This window comes from Dendrobates tinctorius, unplaced genomic scaffold (assembly GCF_039654945.1).
Source record: "Dendrobates tinctorius isolate UK_male_01 unplaced genomic scaffold, ASM3965494v1 ptg000069l, whole genome shotgun sequence".
NCBI lineage: Eukaryota > Metazoa > Chordata > Amphibia > Anura > Dendrobatidae > Dendrobates > Dendrobates tinctorius.
In genome coordinates, this window is record NW_027361737.1 from 27,862,137 (window position 1) to 27,886,509 (window position 24,373).

Consider the following 24,373-nt stretch of genomic DNA (forward strand, 5'->3'; position numbering starts at 1 on the left):
CTCCGCTCCTCTGTACACCTCATACATGCATATCTCTGCGCCGTACACCTTCTACACACACGGTTCTGCTCTGTACACCTCATACACACACAGATCTGCTACATCCACCTTGTAAACCCCTCCTGACCCCACACAGAAACTTACTTCACCTCATACAGCACCATGACAACCAGCACAGCAGAGCCCTGCATCCTTGAAGCCCCTGATCATGTGACCCCCTGACTCCGCCCCTCCCGTGACCTCATCACAGGTCCTGTGCGCACAGAATAGCCCAGGACGACATTGCTGGCTGTGAGGTGGGGGGTACACTGCTGGCACCGGGGCCCCCCATCGCCTTCTCAGGGGACCATAACGGCTGGGCGGCAGAGTAGGGAGATCGATTCTCCCTGCTCTGCCGCAGAATGTAACTGTATGGGCGCGGTGCACACCGATACAGTTACAGTAGTGTAGCTCCGGTGGGCCCCCTCAGAGCTCGGAGCCCGGAGCGACCGCCCACTCTGCCCCCCCCGGTAGCTACGCTACTGTCACCAACCATTCCCATTTTATTTAGGTGTATCCATATAAATGGCCCACCCTGTAGTATAGGTGTGACAAGTGAATATCTGTTTTTTGGTTTTTTTTTTCTTCATCTGAAAAATGTTTCACTGTTAAACTACATCTTACAAATGTCCATTATGGTGGTAATCATCCATTTTCATCAACTTTAGACTAACATGTATGGGCACTCTGAAGCAGTATTGTGAGGTCTCGCTCACACTGACGTATATTCTCTCATGCCAGAGAATCGGCCCAATTATGCTAATGACACTCAGATCACACTCTGTCAGAGTCTGAGCCAAGAGAGAATCACAGCATGGAGAACTTAATTTCTCCATCTGCATTCTCTGTGACTCCAGTAATCAGACTGCACTCAGTTGACATCCGAGTGCAGTCTGAGGTTTCATACGCACCCATAGACATGGGTGATATCCGATAAAACATTGCGTAGAACTTGGCTGTGAGCAAGCCCTCAGTTAAAGGATCATAAAGAGACCTGGTAACTCACTTGTAAAAATACAATAATGCTGCAATGATGGCTACATAGGCCATGGCATCCATTATAGACAAGAGTCCCCAACCTCTCTTCATCTACCCCATGAAAATTAACAGTACTATTAACTAGTTGAAATGGTTGTCCACATTAAAAAAGTATACTTATATTCCAGAGTTGGCATGTCAATAGTGCAGTTTTGGATGCGGTCTCGTTGAATGTCTAATTTCTGCAGCCAACCAGCCCCCTTCTATGCCTATCCATCACTTATGAGGCAGTTCTCCAGCTCTCCTTACCTGCTGCAGTAGTGACGTGCCAACACAGGAAGCGCTATCAAGAGCCAATCATAGGGCCCCAATGAAGAGGAGTTGCCAAGAAAGGGTATAAACGGTGATATCGGGACATCAGTAGAGCCATTCCTAACACCAGAACATTAGGGCACCTTTACCAAACGTTTGTTTTCCGGCAAGAACTTCATCAAACATGGCTCTTTACTTTACAGGACCACTGGAATCACTTAGAACCATTTAATGCGTTTGGATTCCAAGTACAGTTGAAACCAGAAGTTTACATACACTATATAAAAAGAGACATATCCATGTTTTTCTCAATATCTGACATGAAATCAGAATAAACTTTTCCCGTTTTAGGTCAATTAGGATTACCATAATTATTAATATTTGCCAAATGCCAGAATAATGAGAATGGTTTAAGGCATTTTTATTACTTACTGCAAAGTCTAAAGTTTAGATGCATTGCATTAGTATTTGGTACCATTGCCCTTATACTGAATGACTTGGGTGAAACATTTGGGATTTCCTTCCACAAGCTTCTCACAATAGTTGGTTGGAATTTGGGCCCAATCCTCCTGACAAAACTGGTGTAACTGATCGAGGTTTGTAGGTCGCCTTGCTCGCACCGGCCTTTTCGGCTTTGCCCATAAATTTTCAATAGGATTGAGATCAGGGCTTTGTGATGGCCGCTCAAAAACATTGACTTTGTTATCCTTAAGCCACTTTGTTACCATTTTGGCAGTATGCTTCAGGTCATTGTCCATTTGGAAGACCCATTTCCAGCCAAGCTTTAACTTCCTGGCTTGATGTCTTGAGATGTTGCTTCAGCATTGCCACATAATCTCCTCTTCTCATGATGCCATCTGCTTTGTGAAGTCACCAGTCCCTCCTGCAGCAAAACACGGAACCTGCAAATCGGAAATGGATCTGCTTCATAAATTTTCACTTTAAAGCACTTTTCATTTCAGTACAATTTTAAATTCAAATTTCCCTAGCCCCATCTGTGTGAAAAAAAGGAGGTTTCAGAGTAATTGTGTCATACACCATCTGCGGGTTTTTCATCTTTTTTAGAATATAAATGAATAGAAAGTGAGAAATTGTAAAAAGTAGTACTCCACCTGAAGCCAGAAGAAGTGCTCCTGAGCAGATTAAAGAAGTTCCACCAAGCGCCCCCCCCCAAAAAAAAAAAATCTGCATAGTGATATTTTCTTTCCTTCCTAAATGACCAATATCTATAATAATAAATGCCCTAAGCAGCTTCCGGTTGTAACAACTTCCGTCCAGTTGTAACCGGTGACGTCACCGCACACCTCTTTCCATGTTAACCCTCAACACACACACTCCTCTCACCTTTCACCATCTCCACTCACGTCCACTCACTCTTTCACTCCACATACGACCCTTTCTCTCACTCCACATACGACCCTTTCTCTCACTCCGTCTCTCATACTCACGCCGTCATCGCCGCTGATCCACGATCCCCGCCATCCTGGATCCAGACGTCCTCCACGCCGGCGACATGTTCTTGCGGCGACGCCATTTTGGATCGGCGAAATCCCGCGATAGTCAAGATGCTGTCGCCGGCGTGGAGGACGTCGGGATCCAAAATGGCGTCGGCGAAATCTCACGAGATTTCGCCGACACCATTTTGGATCCCGACGTCGTCCACACCGGCGGCATGTTCTTCCGGTGACGCCATCTTGAATATCGCGGGATTTCACGATACTCAAGATGGCGTCGCCGCAAGAACATGTCGCCGGCGTGGACAACGTCTGGATCCAGGATGGCGCCGGCGGAACAAGATGTCGGGGATCGTGGAGCAGCGGCGATGACGTCGTGAGTGTGAGAGAAGGGGTCGTATGTGGAGTGAAAGAGTGAGTGGAGATGGTGAGAGGAGTGTGTGTGTGTTGAGGGTTAACATGGCAAGAGGTGTGATGCTATGGCATCCTCCCGATGCGATAGCATCGGGCCATAATCTAGTTCTATTATAAATCTATAGGACTGCCCAGGTACGTGCGGATGGTGACAGAATAAACCTGTTCCATCCATATGGCTAATCCATCCAACCATAGATGCCTCATGTAAGATAGGATCGACACACAATAATTTCAGAAAACCTGGGGAGCTGCACCACCTATCTACTTCACACCAACACTACTTTCTAATGCCATGTTACATTATTGGAGCCTGGTTGGTCAGCTGAGTGCTACAAGGTGCGGGGTACTAATGGCGCTGACCTAGTACAATAACTATTGCAGGATGTTCCTTCCACTGTTTACTGACAAACTTGCCATTTTCTCCCCAGGTAGCATTTTGAAAAGGTGGAAGAAGAATTGGTTTGACCTGTGGTCAAATGGATACTTGATATATTACAGCGATCAGGAGAGAGAAGATATGGAAGATAGAATCCTCATGCAGTTAGACTGTATCACTATCCGGGTGGGCAATGACTGCAAAGGTATTATTAAGGATTATTTCTCTCTGCGAGGCATAGTCGTTCTCTTTTCTGTACTCATTCACATTGGTGTATCTGTATAGCCATATTACAGACAGCACTAGAATATAACTTTTTTTTTTTAACCAATGGGGGTAGGTATCGTACAGATATTATGTTAACTAATACAGCTGAAAAAAAAACAAACTAACATTTTCCCCTGACCCAACACCATAGTCATGGAATCTGTGGCTCATGGACCTCTAAAAAAACGCATTGTTTTTTGGATACTTTTCCTCTTACCGTCTGTCTGTGACTTAGTCCTGCCCCTGGGGAGAACAATGAACATCTCTGACTCTTTCAGCCCCTGAAGTTTCACCTGTATAGACAATTATTTGTACATAAGTCCCTGTTGTTGTGGTGCCCCTGAGAGTTCAGTTGCCACAGAGGTACTGCACCTCCTCCTGAGGTGTGGTACCCCACCATCCAGGTAAGTTGGAGGCTCCTGACCATGCTCCAACACCTGCATCCCACACAACACAGTAGTTCAGCAAAGCCACATTGCGGCTCCCTGCTTGGAGTGTAGCAGAGCACCTTTGGTGGCTACCTGCTTGGAACACGAAATGTGCTGGGCGGCGGGTGGAGTTAGAACACATAAAAGAGCGGGAAGGGTTAGAATTTCAGGAGTCAGTCAGAGAGGAGTGAGGAGAGAAGATCCCTGGGAGAGGGATGGAGGAAGGAGGTGCTGCAGCAGATCTCAGTAACCTGGGTCTGCTGGCATGGGAAAGGAAAGAAGGAGAAAGACATTGAACAGAAACTTCATCTTCCATAAGAAGGAAAGACTAGTACGGAACGTAGGAGTAAAAGACAACAGAGGACGTGGGTTAGGAGAGAACCCTGCCTAGAAGTTCTAATCGCAAGGCCGGGGCCCGGTCCCCAAGGTTGTATGGACACTAAGAGTCCTACAGCATACACCGGTGGAGTAGTGCCTGTAAATGCACTACTCCCATCATAGACATGGGGCACAACAGCAACATTGATAGTGAGCCAGGACTTAGGAGTAAGGAGTCCCCAAAGCAGGCTACAGCTGTCTGCCGTACAGGTATAGTTCTTGGGAACATCTGTCAGGAGGAACTTCAGTGTAACTCAGTACTAGGAGATCTTCACACTAAAGGCGCTATAAGAGGAGACGTTCAGAAAGGCACATGTTGGCGGAGTGTTGGAAAGGAGCATTCCATCTGACCTGGAGGTTGACTGAGTCTCTGACCCGGAGGACACAGCACGGATGCGGGCACCAGTGTGTACTACAGACTGTGAGTAAAGCTTTGGAACTACAAGCCCTGGTGTCCTCCATTCATTCCTGCACCAACACCCTCAGTACCGCTACTTCTGGGTACCAGCTTCTACACCGCCTGAGCCTCTCCTCTACCCCTACATCTACACTACCCTGGGACTACAGCTCCACCTGTGGGGAGCTTCCCCATCTTGGCTGCAACACTCCACCAGTCCCAAAGGATCTGCATGCAGCGTCGGCCTAACATCTCACTTGCCAAACACCACAGGTGGCGTCGCGAACTATTCATTTAATCAACCATATTCCACCATTAAATTCCCCCATTACTTGCGCGCCCAGGGCCACAGACCGGGTCACCGCTGCTGTGACACAACCCGCTGACACCGGCCCAGTACCCAGTATCCCACAGCCCTGGGAGGGCGACCCATTGTCACTTGCCTCAGCAATACCTAACCTTATCCAGGAAAACACTGGTAAAATAGCTAGATTATTTTTTTAATCCAAAATACCACCCCTCCAAGGAGCCCTATAGATGTGTTCCTCAACTTTTTTTTAAACCAAGTAGCAGTGACAATTGAGGTTCCCTGTAAGCTGAGTGACGTTGATCTGAAACCATTAATGACGCTTATAATGAGCTTATCGAGCCCAATTGCAGAAATCTCTCTCTGCCGAGTCTGGTGTTCTCTATTATTCGCAGAGTAAGAGCGTTCACACTGCGGTTACAGCCTCCTTCAGCAGATTTCTTTACATTTTCTGGGAAGAATAGCATGAGATAGCCTCCTTTTAAGTCTGTGGAGATCCCTGATATATGGCAGTATAATTTAATGGGGTCTAAAGGGGGCAGCATTGGTTCCTTTTGTTTTATGGAACTGGTACTGTGTTAAGGTTTTAGTATGGAAGGGGGAATACAAAGCGGCTTGCTTGGCATGCTACATACAATTTTCCATTTCTAAAGGACATGCCCCAAATGTAGGCATTTGGATCAGAAATAGAGCTTCACCAAGTAGCCGTACAGACCTTCATATCAGTGGCCCCAACCCACCAATGAGGGCCAACATAAGGACCAGTGCCCAGTGTCAGACCGAAGAACATTGGGCCCATGAGAGGATTTGATTCTGAGGGCCCACCTTTCTCCCCCACTCAAGACACCCATAGCTTCTGCAAGGTTTGCACTATAAACTATCCTGAAGAAGAAGCCAGGGCCCACCGGAGGATTCTCCGCTTCTCTGGTGGGGCAGTCCAACCCTGGACCTGCCCATATAATCCATAGCTCAGCATTGACTAAGGGAAATATTTGCTTCCTTAAGTAGAGGCAATCCTGTACTTATGAGGATAATAATACACTTAAGGCCCACATAAACCACATACACGTTAGACTAACGTCGGCCAAACTCGCCAATATATCGGCCCCTGGGGACAACAGCCTAATGTGTATAGGGGCCTCCGAACTTTTCCCCAACCAATGATAGTGAGGGAGAGAAGGATCCAACATGTCTAATTTCAGACTGCCGATCCTTTTATGCTCAGCGAGATAAGCGAACACCAGAGGAGTCTGGCAGTGTCTCTTTCATAGAAGGCACAGGAGCGAGCGCTCCTGTGTATCGGAGAGATGGGTGAAAGGGCTGCCAGCCAATTGATCTGTCAAACCATTTTCCAGCCAACAGGGATCTATTTTGCATGATGGGCATTACATGCTCCGGAGATCACATCTTGGCTCCACTGTGCAGCATTGAAATATGCATACTTACCTACTAACCAGCACTGTTTTTCTGCTCTATATGCTGTCTCTCAATGTCATCTGACCACTGCAGACAATCAGATCGACTGCAGCTTCTGATCTGTGGAAGAACAGCATTTGTTTCTCTTTCAAAGAATAGTGAAGGCTGCAGCAGTCGTTATTTGTTATGTGACTGCCGGGAGACACAGTGCAGATAGCAGAGGAACAGCACCAATCTGGGAGGTGAGAATGTAGAAATTTTTTTATTTTCTGCTACACAATGGAGCTATTATTTATGGCTTGTGGACAGCCTCTTTTAATAAGAGTATTTGACGGACAGATTTGTTATTTGACATAGCTGATCCGACATTTTTTTGTTTTAACAGTTTCACTAAAACTTTAATTTTATTCATTAAAATGCTTTATGTCTGTATGCATGAGTCCAGTGGGCAGTCCTATTTAATGACTGACAGTTTTTCTTATATAACTGTGTATGCAGATAGTTGTCAGTCACTGAATAGGACAATGAATAAAATACAAGTTTCACACAAATTCCCAAAATTGGGCTGGACAATAGTTGGCCACCTCATGTCAATATTTGCTTGCGCACCCTTCGAATAAATAACTGCAATCAGTCGCTTAATAAACCATCAACAAGCTGCTTACACATCTTGGCTGGAATTTTGGACTACTCTTCTTTTTCAAACTGCTCCGGGTCTCATATTTGAAGTCGCCTTCTCCCAACAGGAATTTTAAGATCTCTTCACAGGTGCTCAATGGGATTTAGATCCGGACTCATTGCTGGCCACTTCAGAACTCTCCAAAGCTTTGTTTTCATCCATTTCTGGGTGCCTCTTGAAGTATGTTTGGGGTCATTGTCCAGCTGGCAGACCCATGACCTAAGACACAAACACAGCTTCTGACACTGGTCACTACGTTGCAACCCAAAATCTTTTGGTAATTTTCTTATTTTATGATGCCTTGCACACAGTAAATGCATCCAGTGCCAGAGGCAGCAAACAACCCCAAAACATCTTTGAACTTCCTCCATATTTGACTGTAGGTACTGTGTTCTTTTCTTTGTAGACATCATTTCATTTTCAGTAAACAGTAGAAGGATGTAATTTACTAAAAAGCTCTATTTTGGTCTCATCTGTCCACAAGCAAGACTCTTTCCCAGAAGGATTTTGGCTTACTCAAGTACATTTTGGCAAACTGCAGTCTAGCTTTTTTTATGTCTGTGTCAGCAGTGTGGTCCTCTTGGGTTTCCTGCCAAAGCTTTTATGGGGATAACGCAACAGAGGGGCCAGAAGATGGCAGTGTCTGGTTTCATGAAGTGCTGTAATGGTTAGAAGTACTTCACCATCTTATTAAACAGTGTAGGTTTTTCCTCGCTGGCAGTGCAAGGCTTAATTTGTTCAGTTGGAGCTTTCCTACCTGGATTGTCTCAGCTGTTCAGTGTTTACCATTCCTGTCTGGCACTTAGTAATTGCCAGTGTTAGTTTTTACTGCCTGGATTGGAGTTGGAGGTGTAGTTCATGGTTGGCATTTTGGAGATTTGTTCAGGAGATTGTTGCTTGGAGTTTTGTTTGAGTGCACATCCTCACCCTCTTCTATTTGGTTTCTCCTTCCTTTTACTCTTCTGTGCTCCACTCTGTTGCTTGGTGAGTGTATGTTCTATGATTATTTTCATCTATCCCTGTCTGTCTTCCCTTGTTTGTTTGGTTAGTGTAATCCTATACACTTCATCTTCCCACCTCCCTGGGTGGGGAGGTGATAGTTAAGAGTTGATATAGGAGCATCGCAAGGCACATGAACCCGGCATTTCCACCTTCAGGAGTGATCCGGGTGGCAGGGATAGTCTAATAGACTAGAGAACCCTAGTTCTAGGACCTGGTTAGTGCCCACGGTCCAAAGGCACTGCTTGTTAATAGTGTTTTGATTTGATTCAAATGTTGACGGATGTTTGCCCTGACATGAATGCATGCTGACCCTGCAGGACAGCTTGAATTCTTTGGAACTTGATTGGGGCTGCTTATCCACCATCCGGACTATCCTGCGTTGCAAGCTTTTTAATCAATTTTTCTATCCCATCCACGACCAGGGAGATTAGCTACAGTGCTATGGGTTGTAAACTTCTTGATTATTTTGGGCATCATGGACAAACTAACATCAAGATCTCTGGAGATGGACTTGCAACTTTGAGATTGTTGTATTTTTTTTTTTCAACAAAATTTTGGTTATCAAGTCCTCAGATAGTTCTTTTCTCCTCTTTCTGTTATCCATGCTTAGTGTGGCACACTCAGACACACAATGCAAAGATTCCATAAATTTCTCCCCTTTTTATTTGGCTTCTGGTATTATTTTCATATTACCCACACCTGTTACTTGCCAAAGGTGAGTTTGAGCGAGCATCACATGCTTCAAACAAAGTTGTTTACCCACATTTTTTTTTTTTTACATGTGCCAACAATTTTGTCGAAACAATTTTTGGGATTTTGTATGAAATTATGTCGTTTATTGCATTTTCTATTTTTTTTGTAGCTGTTCTAATTTCAGATTTTCTAACACTTACCCTTTGTTATATACTCCAGATGTGCATTTACCGGAGGGGAAATCAAAGGACTGCTGCCTTCAGATTATTTGCCATGAAGGAAAAGTGATAAACCTTATCGCAGAAAGTGTGGATGACTGCTTGTTGGTATCTCCTTATTCAAATGTACAATAATTTGTGCCATGCAGAAAAGACCACATGAAACCTAATGTTTTGCTCAATCATTTGCGCTCATGGATACAATCTTTTTTGTGGTCACACCTTTAAAGTATGAAAAATGCTAGCTCCTCCATTAGCTTTAAAGGGATTCTGTCACCAGATATTTGCTACCTTATCTGAGAGCAGCATCATGTAGAGAAAGCGACCCTGATTTCAGGGATGTGTCACTTCGTTTACGAGCATGAAGTTGTGATACAATGGGACAAGAGTTTTTAGATGTAGCAGGAAGCAGAGCTCAGAAAGCTGTCCTTACATACACACCTTACAATATACATTTTTTATAAACAGTAAACTGCTAATCAGTGCTGGGAGCAGAGATGGACCAGGTCTCGCCAGTCCTGGCAGTGATAAACTCACATAATTTAAATCAGTTTAAATCAACCCCTAACTCATGCTGCCCTCAGATTACATAGCAAAAACCTGCTGACAGATTCCCCTTTAAGAGTTGGCCGCTTACCACTAAAGGACCTTGCAGTGAATCTGTAGTAAAATCTGAACATGAAAGTGCGGATTTTGCTAGGAATTTCCATACACTTAACCCTCGTTACTGTCAAAGTGGTGAAATCTGCTGTAAGTATCCATCTCAGAATTAAATATCTGCAGGATACTAGTCTTTTTTCCAGCAAAGTGTCCTCAGTATGTAGATGAGATTTGTGATACACTGTAGATTTTACCTGTGCAAATCCTCTGCATCAAGAGGATAAAACCTCTACATCAAGATTTACCTTAACCAAAGAAATGGTACATTTTGTGGTTTTTTTTTCTTTTTTCTCCAGAGCTTGGGAAACTGCTCTCCGGGATGCCAAGACTAAAACGGTATGTGATGTTATACCGGTGTGATTTGAAGCTACAATCATCATATTTTTTTTTTTTTAAATGAATGGCAGGGATAAACGTTGTCAAAGACAGTGGAAGGCAGTTCCTGTATGGTTCCTTCCTGATCTGGAATCCGTGAGCAGTCAGTGAAAATATTGTATTTTTTTCAGTTCCTGTATTAAAATAAAAAATAAACACTGGTCCCTAGAATTAATCCAATGATTTATCGGATAGCATCTGGAACAATATTATACTATGGGACAGTGCTGATCTGCAATAGTTTTTGGGTTTTTTTTCCCATGCTGATTCGGAATCTCCTACTTCTCCGCACCTGTCATACAATTCTCTCATGGGAGAGAATCAGATCACAGTATACTGACACTTGGCACCAGCTCTAATCAGATTTTGAGCCGGGTGTCATTACTATGATCGATCAGATTCTCTCAGAATAGGGAATCATCGCTTGTGTGAGCGAGCCCATAGACTCATGCTTCTCGTTCTGTACAGAAGACTTTTCAGAAGTCTCACAATACAGACATGATAACAATGAAGGGTTATCACTTATTTATGCAGCACATAATACATTGATCCACCATTCACAATGACAATAGATGATGTTACAGCCCACCTCCTCACCGTCCCTGCACAATGACAGTTGCCCATATTAAAAAAGCACTCCCGTGAAAATTGTTATCCTCTTAATCTATTGCAATAATCATATAGTAAATGTACTTACATCTGCTCATTTTGCCTTTCTACCCAGTTAATTCTTCTCTTTTCTATTAGGTCTATGACATCATGTGTTTAAAAACTGACTAGCTGAATCCTTCTAAGCTCTATGAGGAAACAGGAAATGCATTTCCCTGCATGAGTCATCATTGGAACTACAATTCTATATCGCTGAAAGACGAAGGGTCAGAAGTTGAAGAAGGGAATGATTCATGCAGAGAAAATAAACTTCCTGTTTCTACATAAGCTTTGAAGGATTCAACTAGTCAATCACATGATGCCATAGACCTAATAGAAAGCAGAAGAATTAGCTGGGTAGAAAGGCAAAGTGAGCAATTGTAAGCACATAGTGCTATATAAAATGATAATTGCAATATTTTAAGAGGATAAAAACCTTGTTGGGAGTGCTCCTTTAACGCATTCTCAATACATCAGTACAATTCAGTTGTCTTTAACCCCTTACCAACATCAGGCGTAATAGTACGCTGATGTCGGACAATCTCCCTTTGATGTGGACTCTACATCTTTCTTGGCACGTGGCAGCTGTTTTGAACAGCTGACATGTGCCCGGAACAGCCGCAGATGGAATCGCGATCCACCCACGGCTATTAACCCGTTAAATGCCGCTGTCAAACTCCGACAGTGGCATTTACTATGCGCTTCCAGCAATCGTGTCGGGAATCTGCCAACCGGTGACCTCCGTCACGTGATTGCGGGTCACCGGTGGGTTGGCATGACAACCAGAGGTCTCCTGGAGACCTCTATGGTTGTCAATGCCAGGTTTCTGTGAGCGCCGGCCAGTGGTCGGCGCTCATAGCAAGTGAGTAATTCAGCTACATACATGTGATCTGATCATCGCTTATATGTAGCAGAGCAAATCGGACAAGTGCAGCTTCTAGTCTCCTATGGAAATTATTGAAGCATGCCAAAAGTGGAAAAAAAAAAGTTTTTAAAAATATAAAAGTTCAAATCACCCCCCTTTCGCCCCATTCAAAATAAAACATTAAAAAAATCAAACATACACCTATTAGGTATTGCCGTGTTCAGAATCGCCCGATCTATAAAAAAAAAGGATTAACCTGATCGCTAAACAGCGTAGCGATAAAAAAAATTAAAAACACCAGAATTACGTTTTTTTTGGTCGCCGTGACATTGAATTAAAATGCAATTACGGGCAATCAAAAGATTGTATCTGCACCAAAATGGTATCAATAAAAGCGTCAACTCGTTGCACAAAAAATAAGTCCTCACCCAACCTGAGATCACGAAAAATGGAGACGATACGGGTATCGGAAAATGGTGCAAATTTTTTTTTTTTTTTTTTAACAAAGTTTGGAATTTTTTTTCACCACTTAGATAAAAAAGAACCTACACATGTTTGGTGTCTGTGAACTCGTAATTATCTGGAGAATCATAATGGCAGGTCTATTTTTGCACTTCATGAACCTAGTAAAAAAGCCAAACAAAAATAACAAGTGTGGGATTGCACTTTTTTTTGCAATTTCACCGCACTTGGAATTTTCTTCCTGTTTTCTAGTACACGACATGGTAAAACCAATGGTGTTGTTCAAAAGTACAACTCGTCCTGCAAATAACAAGCCCTCACATGGCCATATTGACGGAAAAATAAAAGTTATGGCTCTGGGAAGAAGGGGAGCAAGAAACTAAACGCAAAAACGAAAATACCTCCGGGGGTTAAAGGGAATCTGTCACCCCTTTTTTTGGACTATGAGCTGCCAGCATCGACATCAGGGGCTTATCTACAGCATTCTGTAATGCGGTAGATAAGCCTCCGATGTAACCTGAAAGATAAGAAAAAAGAGTTAAGGCCCCGTTACACGCTTAAATGTCCCAGCGATCCCACCAACGATCCGACGTGGATGGGATTGCTGGTGAGCTGTCACATAGGCAGACTCACCAGCGATCAGGACCAGTGAGCACGCTGGTATCCAGGGTAAACAGCAGGTAACTAAGGGCTGTGCGGCGCTTAGTTACCCGCTGTTTACCCTGGATACCCGATCAGGACCAGCGAGAACGCTGGTATCCAGGGTAAACAGTGGGTAACTAAGAGCCGTGCGGCGCTTAGTTGCCCGCTGTTTACCATGGATACCAGCTCCCAGCGTCTGCTGTATGTCGCTGGGAGCTCGCTGATCGTTGGTCTCTCGCTGTCACACGCAGCAATGTGTGCTGCCTAGTGGGAGACTTGTGGGAAGAAGGGCCCCCGCCAAGTGTCCGGGCCGGAACCAAGGGGACCGTTGAGATGGACAGATGGGCTGGGGGAGGAGCCAATATAAAAGGGGCGGGGAACGCTAATCACAGTGAGTCAGCAGACCGGGACAGAAGCAGCAGGAGACCGTGGGAGCGACTGAGAGCCAAAGCGACTTACCAGAGCCAGGAGAGATGTTCACCTAGGACATCAGAGGGACGGCGCCCAGACGACCGTCTGAGAGTCGCTGCCCCGCTTCAACCAGCGGCCGCTGCCCTGCTTCAACTCGTGGCCGTTGCCACCTCATCCCAGCCCGCGGCTGCGACCTGCCCGCGGTCACTCGCGGCCGTTGTCGCCTCGCTCCAGCCCGCGGCTGCGTCCTGTCTCCTGCCACCCGCAGCCGCCCTGCTCTCACCCGTGACAAGTCTAGTGCTGTCGGCGGCCACCACTGTCCTGCTCCGGCCCGCGGCAAGGGCTGGACCGTTGCTCGCCACGGATTCCCCGTCGCAGCTGTTAGCTGCACAGGTGGCCTGCCAATCGCCACCCCGCATCGCTGCTGCTTGCCCCAGTCCGGGGCTACGGCCCATCCGTCCAAGGACTCGTCCGGGGCCTGTGGTGCCCCAGTGTCACCGGAGCGTCGGAATGCTCGAAGACTATGTCAACTCTTCAGCAGCTGGGCCCGGCGGCTGCTACGCCGAAGAACCACCGTGCAGAACGCCGAGGGACGTCAGGATAGCTAAGTTGACTATACAGTTAAGGACCCGTAGTTGGCCATACCGCGGTCCTATAGTGACCGGCTTTCGCCAGACGTTGTCGTGTTCTACTCTGTCCGTGTTTGCTTGTATTGAGACCCTGCGAGGGCAACTCTTGTTACCCCTTTTGGTTGGTCAGCCTACGACTGAGGACAGTTTCCTCTAGGCCTATAAACATTATTATTAAAAGCACTAAACCGTCTTGCGCCTCGTCACTGCGTCCTGCGTACCTGCTAGTACCACTTTTGGCGTAGTCGGCAGGATGCAGTCTCCGAGCGCAGACGGCGGTGTGCCCAACCAGAGTGGAGCTGCGGGTGCTGCCGACAATGGGGGCCCCCGTTCCAGCATCTCTCTGGGGGTTATGCTAAGTAACTTGCCCCGGTTTTCTGGCTCCAATACACTGCTGTGGAGCTGGACAGAGCGCATGCGGGGCCTCTTCCGCATGCATCTGATGACCCCCCGATTTAGAGGCTGAGGTGGCCCTCATGGCGCTAGATGGGGAAGCCCGGAGGTCAGTGATGTTGAGACCCCCGGGACACCACAACACCTTTGCTAGGGTCCTGCAGATTCTGGAAGAAACCCACGGGGATCCAACAAACGTGGGAGAGTTGAGGACCCGGTTGATCAGTCGGATGCAGGGGGAGGGAGAGACCATCACCCAGTATATGAACGCTCTCCAGGAGCTAAACACAGCCATAGAGCGGAAGGACGGAGTAGGGGTAGGGCCCATCCACATTACCCCGCGTGACCTGTTAGTGACTGGACTCCGGGACCCGTTAATCAAGCAGGCATTGCGGGAGCAGATCCGAGTGAACGCACGCATAGCTTTCTCTGAGGTGGGGAGCCAGGCCTGGGTACGAGAGCAGGAGCAGGGGTGACGGTTTCTGTGGGGAAGGCCCAGAGCATGGAGGCTTCCGTGGACGTTGTCGGAGAGCCTCAGTGGATTGAGGAAATGAGACAAGAGCTGAAGAGTATCTGGGGCGAGCTGGCTGAAGTGAAGAAGAGAACGGCTGGCTTGGCTACAATCCCGGGCTCTGGAGGCCTCGCAATACCGGGGTGGCTGGGCCTCACCGCCCCGGTGTTATGAGTGTGGATAACTGGGCCACTTCGCACGAGAGTGTCCGCGACGTGGGAGATGTCCACCGGGGTGGGTATTAAACTAGAGGGCTCTCGGCATGGGGGATGCCACTCGGAGCCAGAAGCCACAACAAGGGGTGGTGGAAGTCCCGAAGATCTGGTCGCTAAGTGCCCAATAGTGTGAGCCGAAGTCGAGGGTCGTGCTGTACGGTGCCTAGTGGATACGGGGTCGCAAGTAACGACCATGCCTGCAACTTACTTTCAGTAGCATTTCCCGGAAGCAGCAAGGCCCCAGTGGGGGCCCATGATACAACTAGTAGCCACGAACCAACTGCCGGTACCTGTCGCCGGAGTGATGTGGCTCCAGATGACGCTGTGTGATAAATCCCTCGGCCGCTGGGGAGTGGTCCTAACCCAAGGAGAAACTAACGACCACCATCCAGTTATCTTGGGCATGAACATACTAAGGGAGTTCGGCAATCTACTCCTCAACGATCCCGCGCAGGAGACTCTGAGCCAGTGGGGTTTTTGCACGGCCCAAGGGCAGGTCTTCCAGCGGTTGGTGCAAGAGGCGCGAGTGCTCCAGGAGTGCCAGGAGGGTGAGGCGCTGGGCAAAGTCATCGCGCCGGCGGCCCCCCCGCTCGTGCTTCCTCCAGGGCAGACGGTAGTGGCCCTGCCAATCCGCGCCCCGATGCCACTTGAGGGTGTGGAGGTGCAGGTGGAACCATGCTACTCAGAGCGCCTGCACCCTGGCATACTGGTAGCCCGCTCCCTGGCCACGGTGCGGGAAGAAACCGTCCTGGTACCTTGTGTCAACCTGGAAGACCAAGATATCGCCTTGAAGCCCCGGGCCGAAATGGTCAAACTAGTAAGGCCTTTGGAGGAGATGTTGCCGGACCCCGCAGTCCAGTTGAAGGTGCAGCCCGAAGATCCTTGGGCAGTAACGGTATGAACCCTACAGACTGCCATATCCTCGACCCAGGAGAAAGGTTGAGCCATCCTGGAGAGAATGCGGGCCGAACTTTCCGGCCTAGCGCCAGCCCAACTTCTCCAGGTAGAAACACTTCTCGGACAATATTACGGTGTCTTCGCCAGTGATGAGGATGACTTTGGATGTACCACAGCCATCACGCATGGGATCCCCACGGCAGGAACGGCCCCCATCCGGGAGCGTTATCGGCAAATACCACCGCAGCTATGCCAGGAAGTGAAAACCCTATTAGCTCAAATGCTTCGGAAGGGGGTCATACGAGAGAGCCAAAGCCCCTGGGCGGCCCCCATTGTACTGGTTTGCAAAAAAGATGGCACTCTGTGTTTTTGTGTGGATTACCGAAAGTTGAATGCCTGCACCGTCAAGGACTCGTATCCACTGCCCAGCATTGAGTCTCTGTCCGCCTTGGGAAACGCAACGTACTTCTCGACTCTAGACCTGACCAGTGGGTACTGGCAGGTGCCGATGTCAGAGGAAGACAGAGCCAAGACGGCATTTATCCTTCCCATGGGACTGTTCGAGTTTAATCGGATGCCAACGCCCCAGGAACCTTCCAGCGGTTGATGGAGCGGTGTCTGGGAGACCTCAACTTTGAAGCGACGTTGATATACCTGGACGATATCATCATCTATTCCGCCACATTCGAGGACCACCTGCATCGGTTGGGGCAGGTGCTCGGCCGGCTGCAGAAGTAAGAGTTAAAGGTAAGGCTGGTTTCACACTTGCGTTTTTTTGCGCTGTGTTTTAGCACAAAAAAAGCATGAGTTTTTCCCTATACTTTAACATAGGTGTGCATACAAATGCGTTTGTATGTGCATGCGTTTTTTTGTAGTGTGCGCTCGGGCGCACAAAATGCATCCTGTTGCATTTTTTGTGCGTCCGACTTGCCCCCAAAAAACGCATGCGCATGCAATGCGTTTTTTTTACAGCAAAACACCCATTATAGTCTATGGGTTCACATACGTGCGCATTGTAATGTGCACGTATGCGCAAAAAACGCACCAAAATCCGCAAAAAAAGCACACAAACGCATGATGCGCTTTTTCATGCGTTTGTGGCGCAAAAAACGGGCAGCAAAAAAGCGCAAGTGTGAAAGTAGCCTAAAGCCCCAGAAATGCCACCTGTTCCGCAGCCAGATCGAATATCTGGGGAATACTGTCTTGGCGGAGGGGGTCAGACCATCCCGGGAAAAGGTTGCTGCCATCCAGGGGTGGCCTACCCCTGAGATGGTGAAAGACGTGCAGGCCTTCCTGGGGTTGGCCAGCTACTACTGTCGGTTCGTGAAGAATTTTGCACGCCGAGCCCTGCAGGACCTGCTGAAGGGGACTTCAACCGGGGCGAATGGATGGAAGGTCCTGTGGCAGCAACCGCAAGAGGATGCGTTTCAAGATCTCAAAGCTGCACTCTTTGAAGTCCCGGTATTGGCGTATGCGGATTTCTCGCAACCGTTCATCCTGCATACCGACGGGAGCCTCCAGGGACTAGGAGCTGTGTTGTCACAGGTGCAGGACGGCCGAGAGAAAGTGATCGCCTATGGTAGCCGGTCGCTGCATGACTTCGAACGCAACCCGGACAATTACAGCTCCTTTAAGCTCGAGCTCCTCGCGGTAGTGTGGGCAATGACAGAGCGGTTCGCAGAGTACCTGGCGGGCTCTGAGGTGGTGGTGCGGACTGACAACAACCCACTAGCCCATTTGGAGAATGCCAAGCTGGGGGCCCTGGAGCAGCGGTGGGTGGCACGGATGGCCAAGTTCAACTACAAGATCATCTACAAAAGAGGGGCTGAAAACGTGCACGCTGACGCACTCTCCAGAATCCGACACACCACCCCAGGGAGGAATCGAGACAACGAATTAGAAGGAGAGGAGACGCCGTTCGCCCTCGCCACCGCCGCGCTTACAGCCAACGCGCAAGAAGCGCCTCATCCGGGACCCCTAGGGGGAATGCTGGAACAGCCCTGCGACAAGTGGATCCAGCAACAACAGGAAGATGGAGAAATTGGACTCCTGCGCCGATGGGTGGCCACCGGCAAATTGCCCACTGGCTCACAGAGACAGACTTTGACCCAGGACATGTTGCTGATGTTGTGCCAGTGGGAGAAACTGGTCATCAAAAAGGGACTTTTATATTGGAAAGTCGTGTCACGAACAACGTCTGCTACAATATGGCAAGTGATCGTGCCCGGACCCCATCTCAGCCAACTGGCTCGGGAAGCCCACGAAAAGGGGGCTCACTTTGGTGCTCAAAAGACTTTGCAATGGTTGCAGCAGATAGTGTACCATCCACGCAGGCACGCTGCTGTGAAGAAATTTGCCGAACCTGCTGCCCGTGCGAGCTCGCTAAACCTCCCGCACAACGAGCCCCGGTGCAGACAATTGTAACATCAGCTCCCCTCGAGCTCCTCACGGTGGACTATTTGATCATAGGTCCTGCCTACCAGGGGTATGAACATTGTCTTGTTATGGTGGATCATTTCACCAAGTTCGCCGTGGTCACCCCCACCCGAGACCAGACAGCGGAGTCGGCTGCCTATGCGATTTGTAAAAACTTTATCCAAGTGTACGGCTGCCCGCAACGAATACATTCGGACCAAGGAGTGTGCTCCCTAGGAAGAGTCATGAAAGAACTATATCATTTGTTACGGTATCGATAAGTCTCGGACTACGCCATACCACCCGCAGGGAAACGGGGCCTGCGAACGATTCAATCAGACACTAATCCAAATGCTGCGTACCCTGGAGAGCGACCGAAAGGCCCGCTGGCCCGAATACGTCCCTGAAATGGTGTGGGTATATAATAACCGGGTGCATCGGGTGGCTGACTACACCCCCCACTCATTGCTGTTTGGACGGGAAGGTAAAGGAATCACAGAGGTGGAGTTAAACCCGGAGGAACCCCAACCCTGGACCGGAGTATCCTCATGGGTCCAAAACCACCGGCACTGGCTGCAGACCCTCCACCGAATCGTCCATACAAAGCTCCAGGATCTAGTACACCCGGGGGGAGCGCTGCCCCCACCAATTGACTTCCAAACTGGGGATCGGGTACTCATACTTGATCAACGCCCCCAAAACAAGTTAGAACCACGGTGGGAGGAGAACCTGTACAGAGTATTGCGCCGGATAAGCCCCGACGGGCCTGTGTATGAAATACAATCCAAAGGAAACAACGCGCCCCTCACTCGTGTTGTGCACCGTAACATGTTACGGCCTTGTGCGTCCACTGATCCCATGCGACCCGAACCGATCCCTCAGGTCCCCGATCCCCCACCCATGGTCTGGGACCTGGACGATGAGGACTCCCCAACCGCGTCCTCGGGTCACCCAAATAATGACACCACAGTAGACTCGGGCATCCCACCAGAATCAACTATCCTACCACCATCCACCACCCCAGACGACTCCACCATATCCGAACTCCGACTCTCCGAGCGATCAACAGCTGGCAAACCCCCTGAACGTTACGAACAGGACCAGTTCGTATGGCGACAAGGACTGTTGTCTCGAAAGACTAACCCGAGTCTACCAAAACCCTCGCCCAAGGACTGGCGAGCATACAGGATGGGGGAGTGTGGGAAGAACGGCCCCCGCCGAGTGTCCGGGCCGGAACCAAAGGGACCGTCACCTAGATTCCGGGGGAAACTGTTCACGGGGGGCAGAGTTCAGGGACGGACCGTTGAGATAGACAGATGGGCTGGGGGAGAAGCCAGTATAAAAGGGGTGGGGAACGCTAATCACGGTGAGTCAGCAGACCGGGACAGAAGCAGCAGGAGACCGTGGGAGCGACTGAGAGCCAAAGCGACTTACCAGAGCCAGGAGAGACGTTCCCCTAGGACATCAGAGGGACGGCGCCCAGACGACCGTCCGAGAGTCGCTGACCCGCTTCAACTCGCGGCCGTCGCCGCCTCACCCTAGCCCGCGGCTGCGGCCTGTCTCCTGCCACCCGCAGCCACCCTGCTCTCACCCGTGGCCGCGGCAAGACCAGTGCCGTCGGCGGCCACCACTGTCCTGCTCTGGCCCGCGGCAAGGGCTGGGCCGTTGCTCGCCGTGGATTCCCTGTTGCAGCTGTTAGCTGCACAGGTGGCCTGCCAATTGCCACCCCGCATCGCTGCCGCTTGCCCCAGTCCGGGGGCTATGGCCCATCCGTCCAAGGACTCCTCTGGGGCCTGTGGTGCCCCAGTGTCACCGGAGCGTTGGAACGCTCAAAGACTACGTCAACTCTTCAGCAGCTGGGCTCAGCGGCTGCTACGCCGAAGAACCACCGTCTAGAACGCAGAGGGACGTCAGGACGGCTAAGTTGACTATATAGTTAAGGACCCGTAGTTGGACATACCGCGGCCCTACCCTATAGTGACCGGCTTTTGCCGGACGTAGTCGTGTTCTACTCTGTTCGTGTTTGCTTGTATTGAGCCCCTGCGAGGGCAACTCTTGTTACCCCTTTTGGTTGGTCAGGCTACGACTGAGGACAGTTTCCTGTAGGCCTATAAACATTATTACTAAAAGCACTAAACCGTCTCGCGCCTCGTCACTGCGTCCTGTGTACCTGCTAGTACCACAGACTAACGATAGATTTATGGCCCAGACCATTAGGCAACGATTAATGATCAGCCAACTGATCGTTGATCATTGCTACGTGTCACACGCAACAATGTCCTTTCGACATCGCTGCAATGTCACCAAACTGGTGACGTTGCAATGATATCATTCACAATATTGTTGCGTGTAACGGGCCTTTAGATAATTATACTCACCGGGGGGGGGGGAGCGGTCCAGTCTGATAGGTGTCGCGGCCCGGCGCCTCCCATCTTCATACGATGCCGTCCTCTTCTTCCCTTCCTGTCGTGGCTCCGACTCCGGCGCACTGCTCTGCCCTGTTGATGGCAGAGCAGAGTCCTGCAGTGTGCAGGTGCCGGAGCCACGACAGGAGGGGAAGAAGAGGACGGCATCGTATGAAGATGGGAGGTGCCGGACCGCAACACCCATCGGACCAAGAACGGAACGCCCCTGGGTGAGTATAATCTAACTCCTTTTTCTTAGCTTTCAGGTTACATCGGAGGCTTATCTACAGCATTACAGAATGTGGTAGATAAGCCCCTGATGTCAATGCCAGCAGGCGGCAGCTCATAGTCCAAAAAAAGGTGACAGATTCCTTTTAAGGGGTTAAAGAGTTGAACTTTAAAATCTCCACCAGCTATATCACTGAATATAACAATCTGGCAATTAACTTGGTCAGTCTCTGGGTTGTATCTGCCAGATGGAAAAGCCACTGCATATTACAGTACTAGTATCGTGCTGCAAATTTTATGAATTCTCATTCATGTGCTACAATAAAAAAACCCTCAGAATAAATTAGCAGCATTCGCTCCACGGATTTAAACCTTTTGCTTTGTTAAATGAAATCTGTGTTAAATCTGCAGCATTTCTTCATGATTTAGAGCAGATTTTGTCACTGAGCATATGGTGATGATTTTATGCTACAGATATGTCTCTTGTTGTTGAGCCCTTCATTTAGATTGTGAGCCTCGCTTGCAGGGCTGGACTGGCCATCTGGCTATTCTGGCAAATACCAGAAAGGCCTGTATGGTGGTGGGCCACCTTGTGTGCTATGTTGTTAAGACACTCAAGACACTCATACTGTTAAGAGTTGTGACGGAGGTATTAGAAATATTGGTCTTGTAGTAAATCTTGCTTTCCTCCATCCAGGGTAATATCAGTAATGAAATGTATATAAGATGTGCACGCGCTATGATTCAGACATATGGACACAAATACTGATCAGTGTTAAATACCTGTAATAGTGTAGTAGATTTTCATACGAAGTGTCAGTTCATGAGTCAGACGTAGGCTCAATATGGCGAACTAAATTGGAGGGATAAAATAATTAAAAAATGCTGGTAAAAAGTTGGCGTTTTGCAGTTATACGGTATATTATCATATATGATTTATACAGTACAGACCAAAAGTTTGGACACCCCTTCTCATTCAAAGAGTTTTCTTTATTTTCATGACTATAAAAATTGTAGATTCACTCTGAAGGCATCAAAACTATGAATTAACACATGTGCAATTATAGAATTAACAAAAAAGTGTGAAACATCTGAAAATATGTCTTATATTCTAGGTTCTTCAAAGTAGCCACCTTTTGCTTTGATTACTGCTTTGCACACTCTTGGCATTCTCTTGATGAGCTTCAAGAGGTAGTCACCGGAAATGGTCTTCCAACAGTCTTGAAGGAGTTCCCAGAGATGCTTAGCACTTGTTGGCCCTTTTGCCTTCACTCAGTCCAGCTCACCCCAAACCATCTCGATTGGGTTCAGGTCTGGTGACTGTGGAGGCCGGGTCATCTGGCTTACCACCACCCCATCACTCTCCTTCTTGGTCAACTAGCCCTTACACATCCTGGAGGTGTGTTTGGGGTCATTGTCCTGTTGGAAAAATAAATGATGGTCCAACTAAACGCAAACCGGATGGAATAGCATGCCGCTGCAAGATGCTGTGGTAGCCATGCTGGTTCAGTATGCCTTCAATTTTGAATAAATCCCCAACAGTGTCACCAGCAAAGCACCCCCACACCATCACAACTCCTCCTCCTCCATGCTTCATGGTGGGAACCAGGCATGTAGAGTCCATCCGTTCACCTTTTCTGCGTCGCACAAAGACATGGTGGTTGGAACCAAAGATCTCAAATTTGGACTCCTCAGACCAAAGCACAGATTTCCACTGGTCTAATGTCCATTCCTTGTGTTCTTTAGCCCAAACAAGTCTCTTCTGCTTGTTGCCTGTCCTTAGCAGTGGTTTCCTAGCAGCTATTTTACCATGAAGGCCTGCTGCACAAAGTCTCCTCTTAACAGTTGTTGTAGAGATGTATCTGCTGCTAGAACTCTTTGTGGCATTGACCTGGTCTCTAATCTGAGCTGCTGTTAACCTGCGATTTCTGAGGCTGGTGACACGGATGAACTTATCCTCCACAGCAGAGGTGACTCTTGGTCTTCCTTTCCTGGGGCGGTCCTCATGTGAGCCAGTTTCTTTGTAGCGCTTGATGGTTTTTGCCACTGCACTTGGGGACACTTACAAAGTTTTCCCAATTTTTCGGACTGACTGACCTTCATTTCTTATAGTAATGATGGCCACTCGTTTTTCTTTACTTAGAACTTGTATTATGGCAAGAAAAAAGCAGCTAACAGTCTATTCAGTAGGTCTATCAGCTGTGTATCCACCAGACTTCCGCACAACAGAGCTGATGGTCCCAACCCCATTTATAAGGCAAGAAATCCCACTTATTAAACCTGACGTGTATCTACAATTTTCAGTCATGAAAATAAAGAAAACTCTTTGAATGAGGTGTGTCCAAACTTTTGGTCTGTACTGTACACATGTCTGAATCATAGCGCGAGCACATCTTATATACATTTTATTATCTGATTTCTCTCCTTGTGGTGGGAGCCCTAGTACTTGCAGCTGATTCAGCATATCGTGTGTGTGTATATATATATATATATATATATATATATATATATATATATATATATATATATATATATATATATATATATATAAATTATAATATTTGCGCCGTTATAAGATATCCTAAATTTAATTTTAGTAATGTATCCCATCTGGTGCTTGGGAACGGGGAGAGCATGGGCCTGTGTGATTTCAAATGCCAGGGATGAATTTTAGCCCCAGTCCATAACTGCTCACTTGTATGGAGACATGATGTGAGACATTATAATCTGCTTATAATAATGAAAAGTAAATTAAACGGAATCTGTCAGTATGTTTTTGCTGTTTAATGTGAGAGAATCTTAATATAGTGCAACAGACCCTGATTCAAGGGATGTCACTTGCTAGACTTTGTGTTTGTGGTTTCATTACAATCAGTGTTTTATCAGCAGGAGATTATCACTGCAGGACTAGATCTCACCTGCACAGCAGCAGTCCAGCTAATCTGTGTAACCCTGCCCCAACCACTGATTGGCAGCCACCGTTGTACCTTGGCAGGAAGCTGCCAATCAGTGGCGTGTGTAGAAATATATTCAGCCCAGCATTCCGTCTATTGCTGCATCTACAACAGATAAACAGGGATTCTTTTAAAACTGCATCAAGCAGTGCAGAAAATATTACACTCCTGGACTCTGGCTCTCTGTCCCTACATCATGCTGCTCTCATATTACATGACTTAAAACACTGCTGACCGATTTCCTTTAATGAAATTAGTCTAATATGTGGAGTATTTGTCTAGGAGGAATTGTAATAGGGAAC

At 47.9% G+C, this 24,373-nt stretch overlaps 1 protein-coding gene across 2 annotated transcripts in view; it reads left to right on the forward strand.

Annotated features, from left to right (window-relative positions):
• The window catches only part of PLEKHB2 (pleckstrin homology domain containing B2), a 91,141-nt gene that overhangs the window by 38,124 nt on the left and 28,644 nt on the right, over window positions 1-24,373 (forward strand). For both annotated transcript variants that reach the window (XM_073581280.1, XM_073581281.1), the window contains 3 exons: window positions 3,629-3,781; window positions 9,363-9,465; window positions 10,318-10,357. In XM_073581280.1, the coding sequence (XP_073437381.1) occupies window positions 3,629-3,781; window positions 9,363-9,465; window positions 10,318-10,357 (296 nt within the window). The remainder of the gene's footprint in view (window positions 1-3,628; window positions 3,782-9,362; window positions 9,466-10,317; window positions 10,358-24,373) is intronic.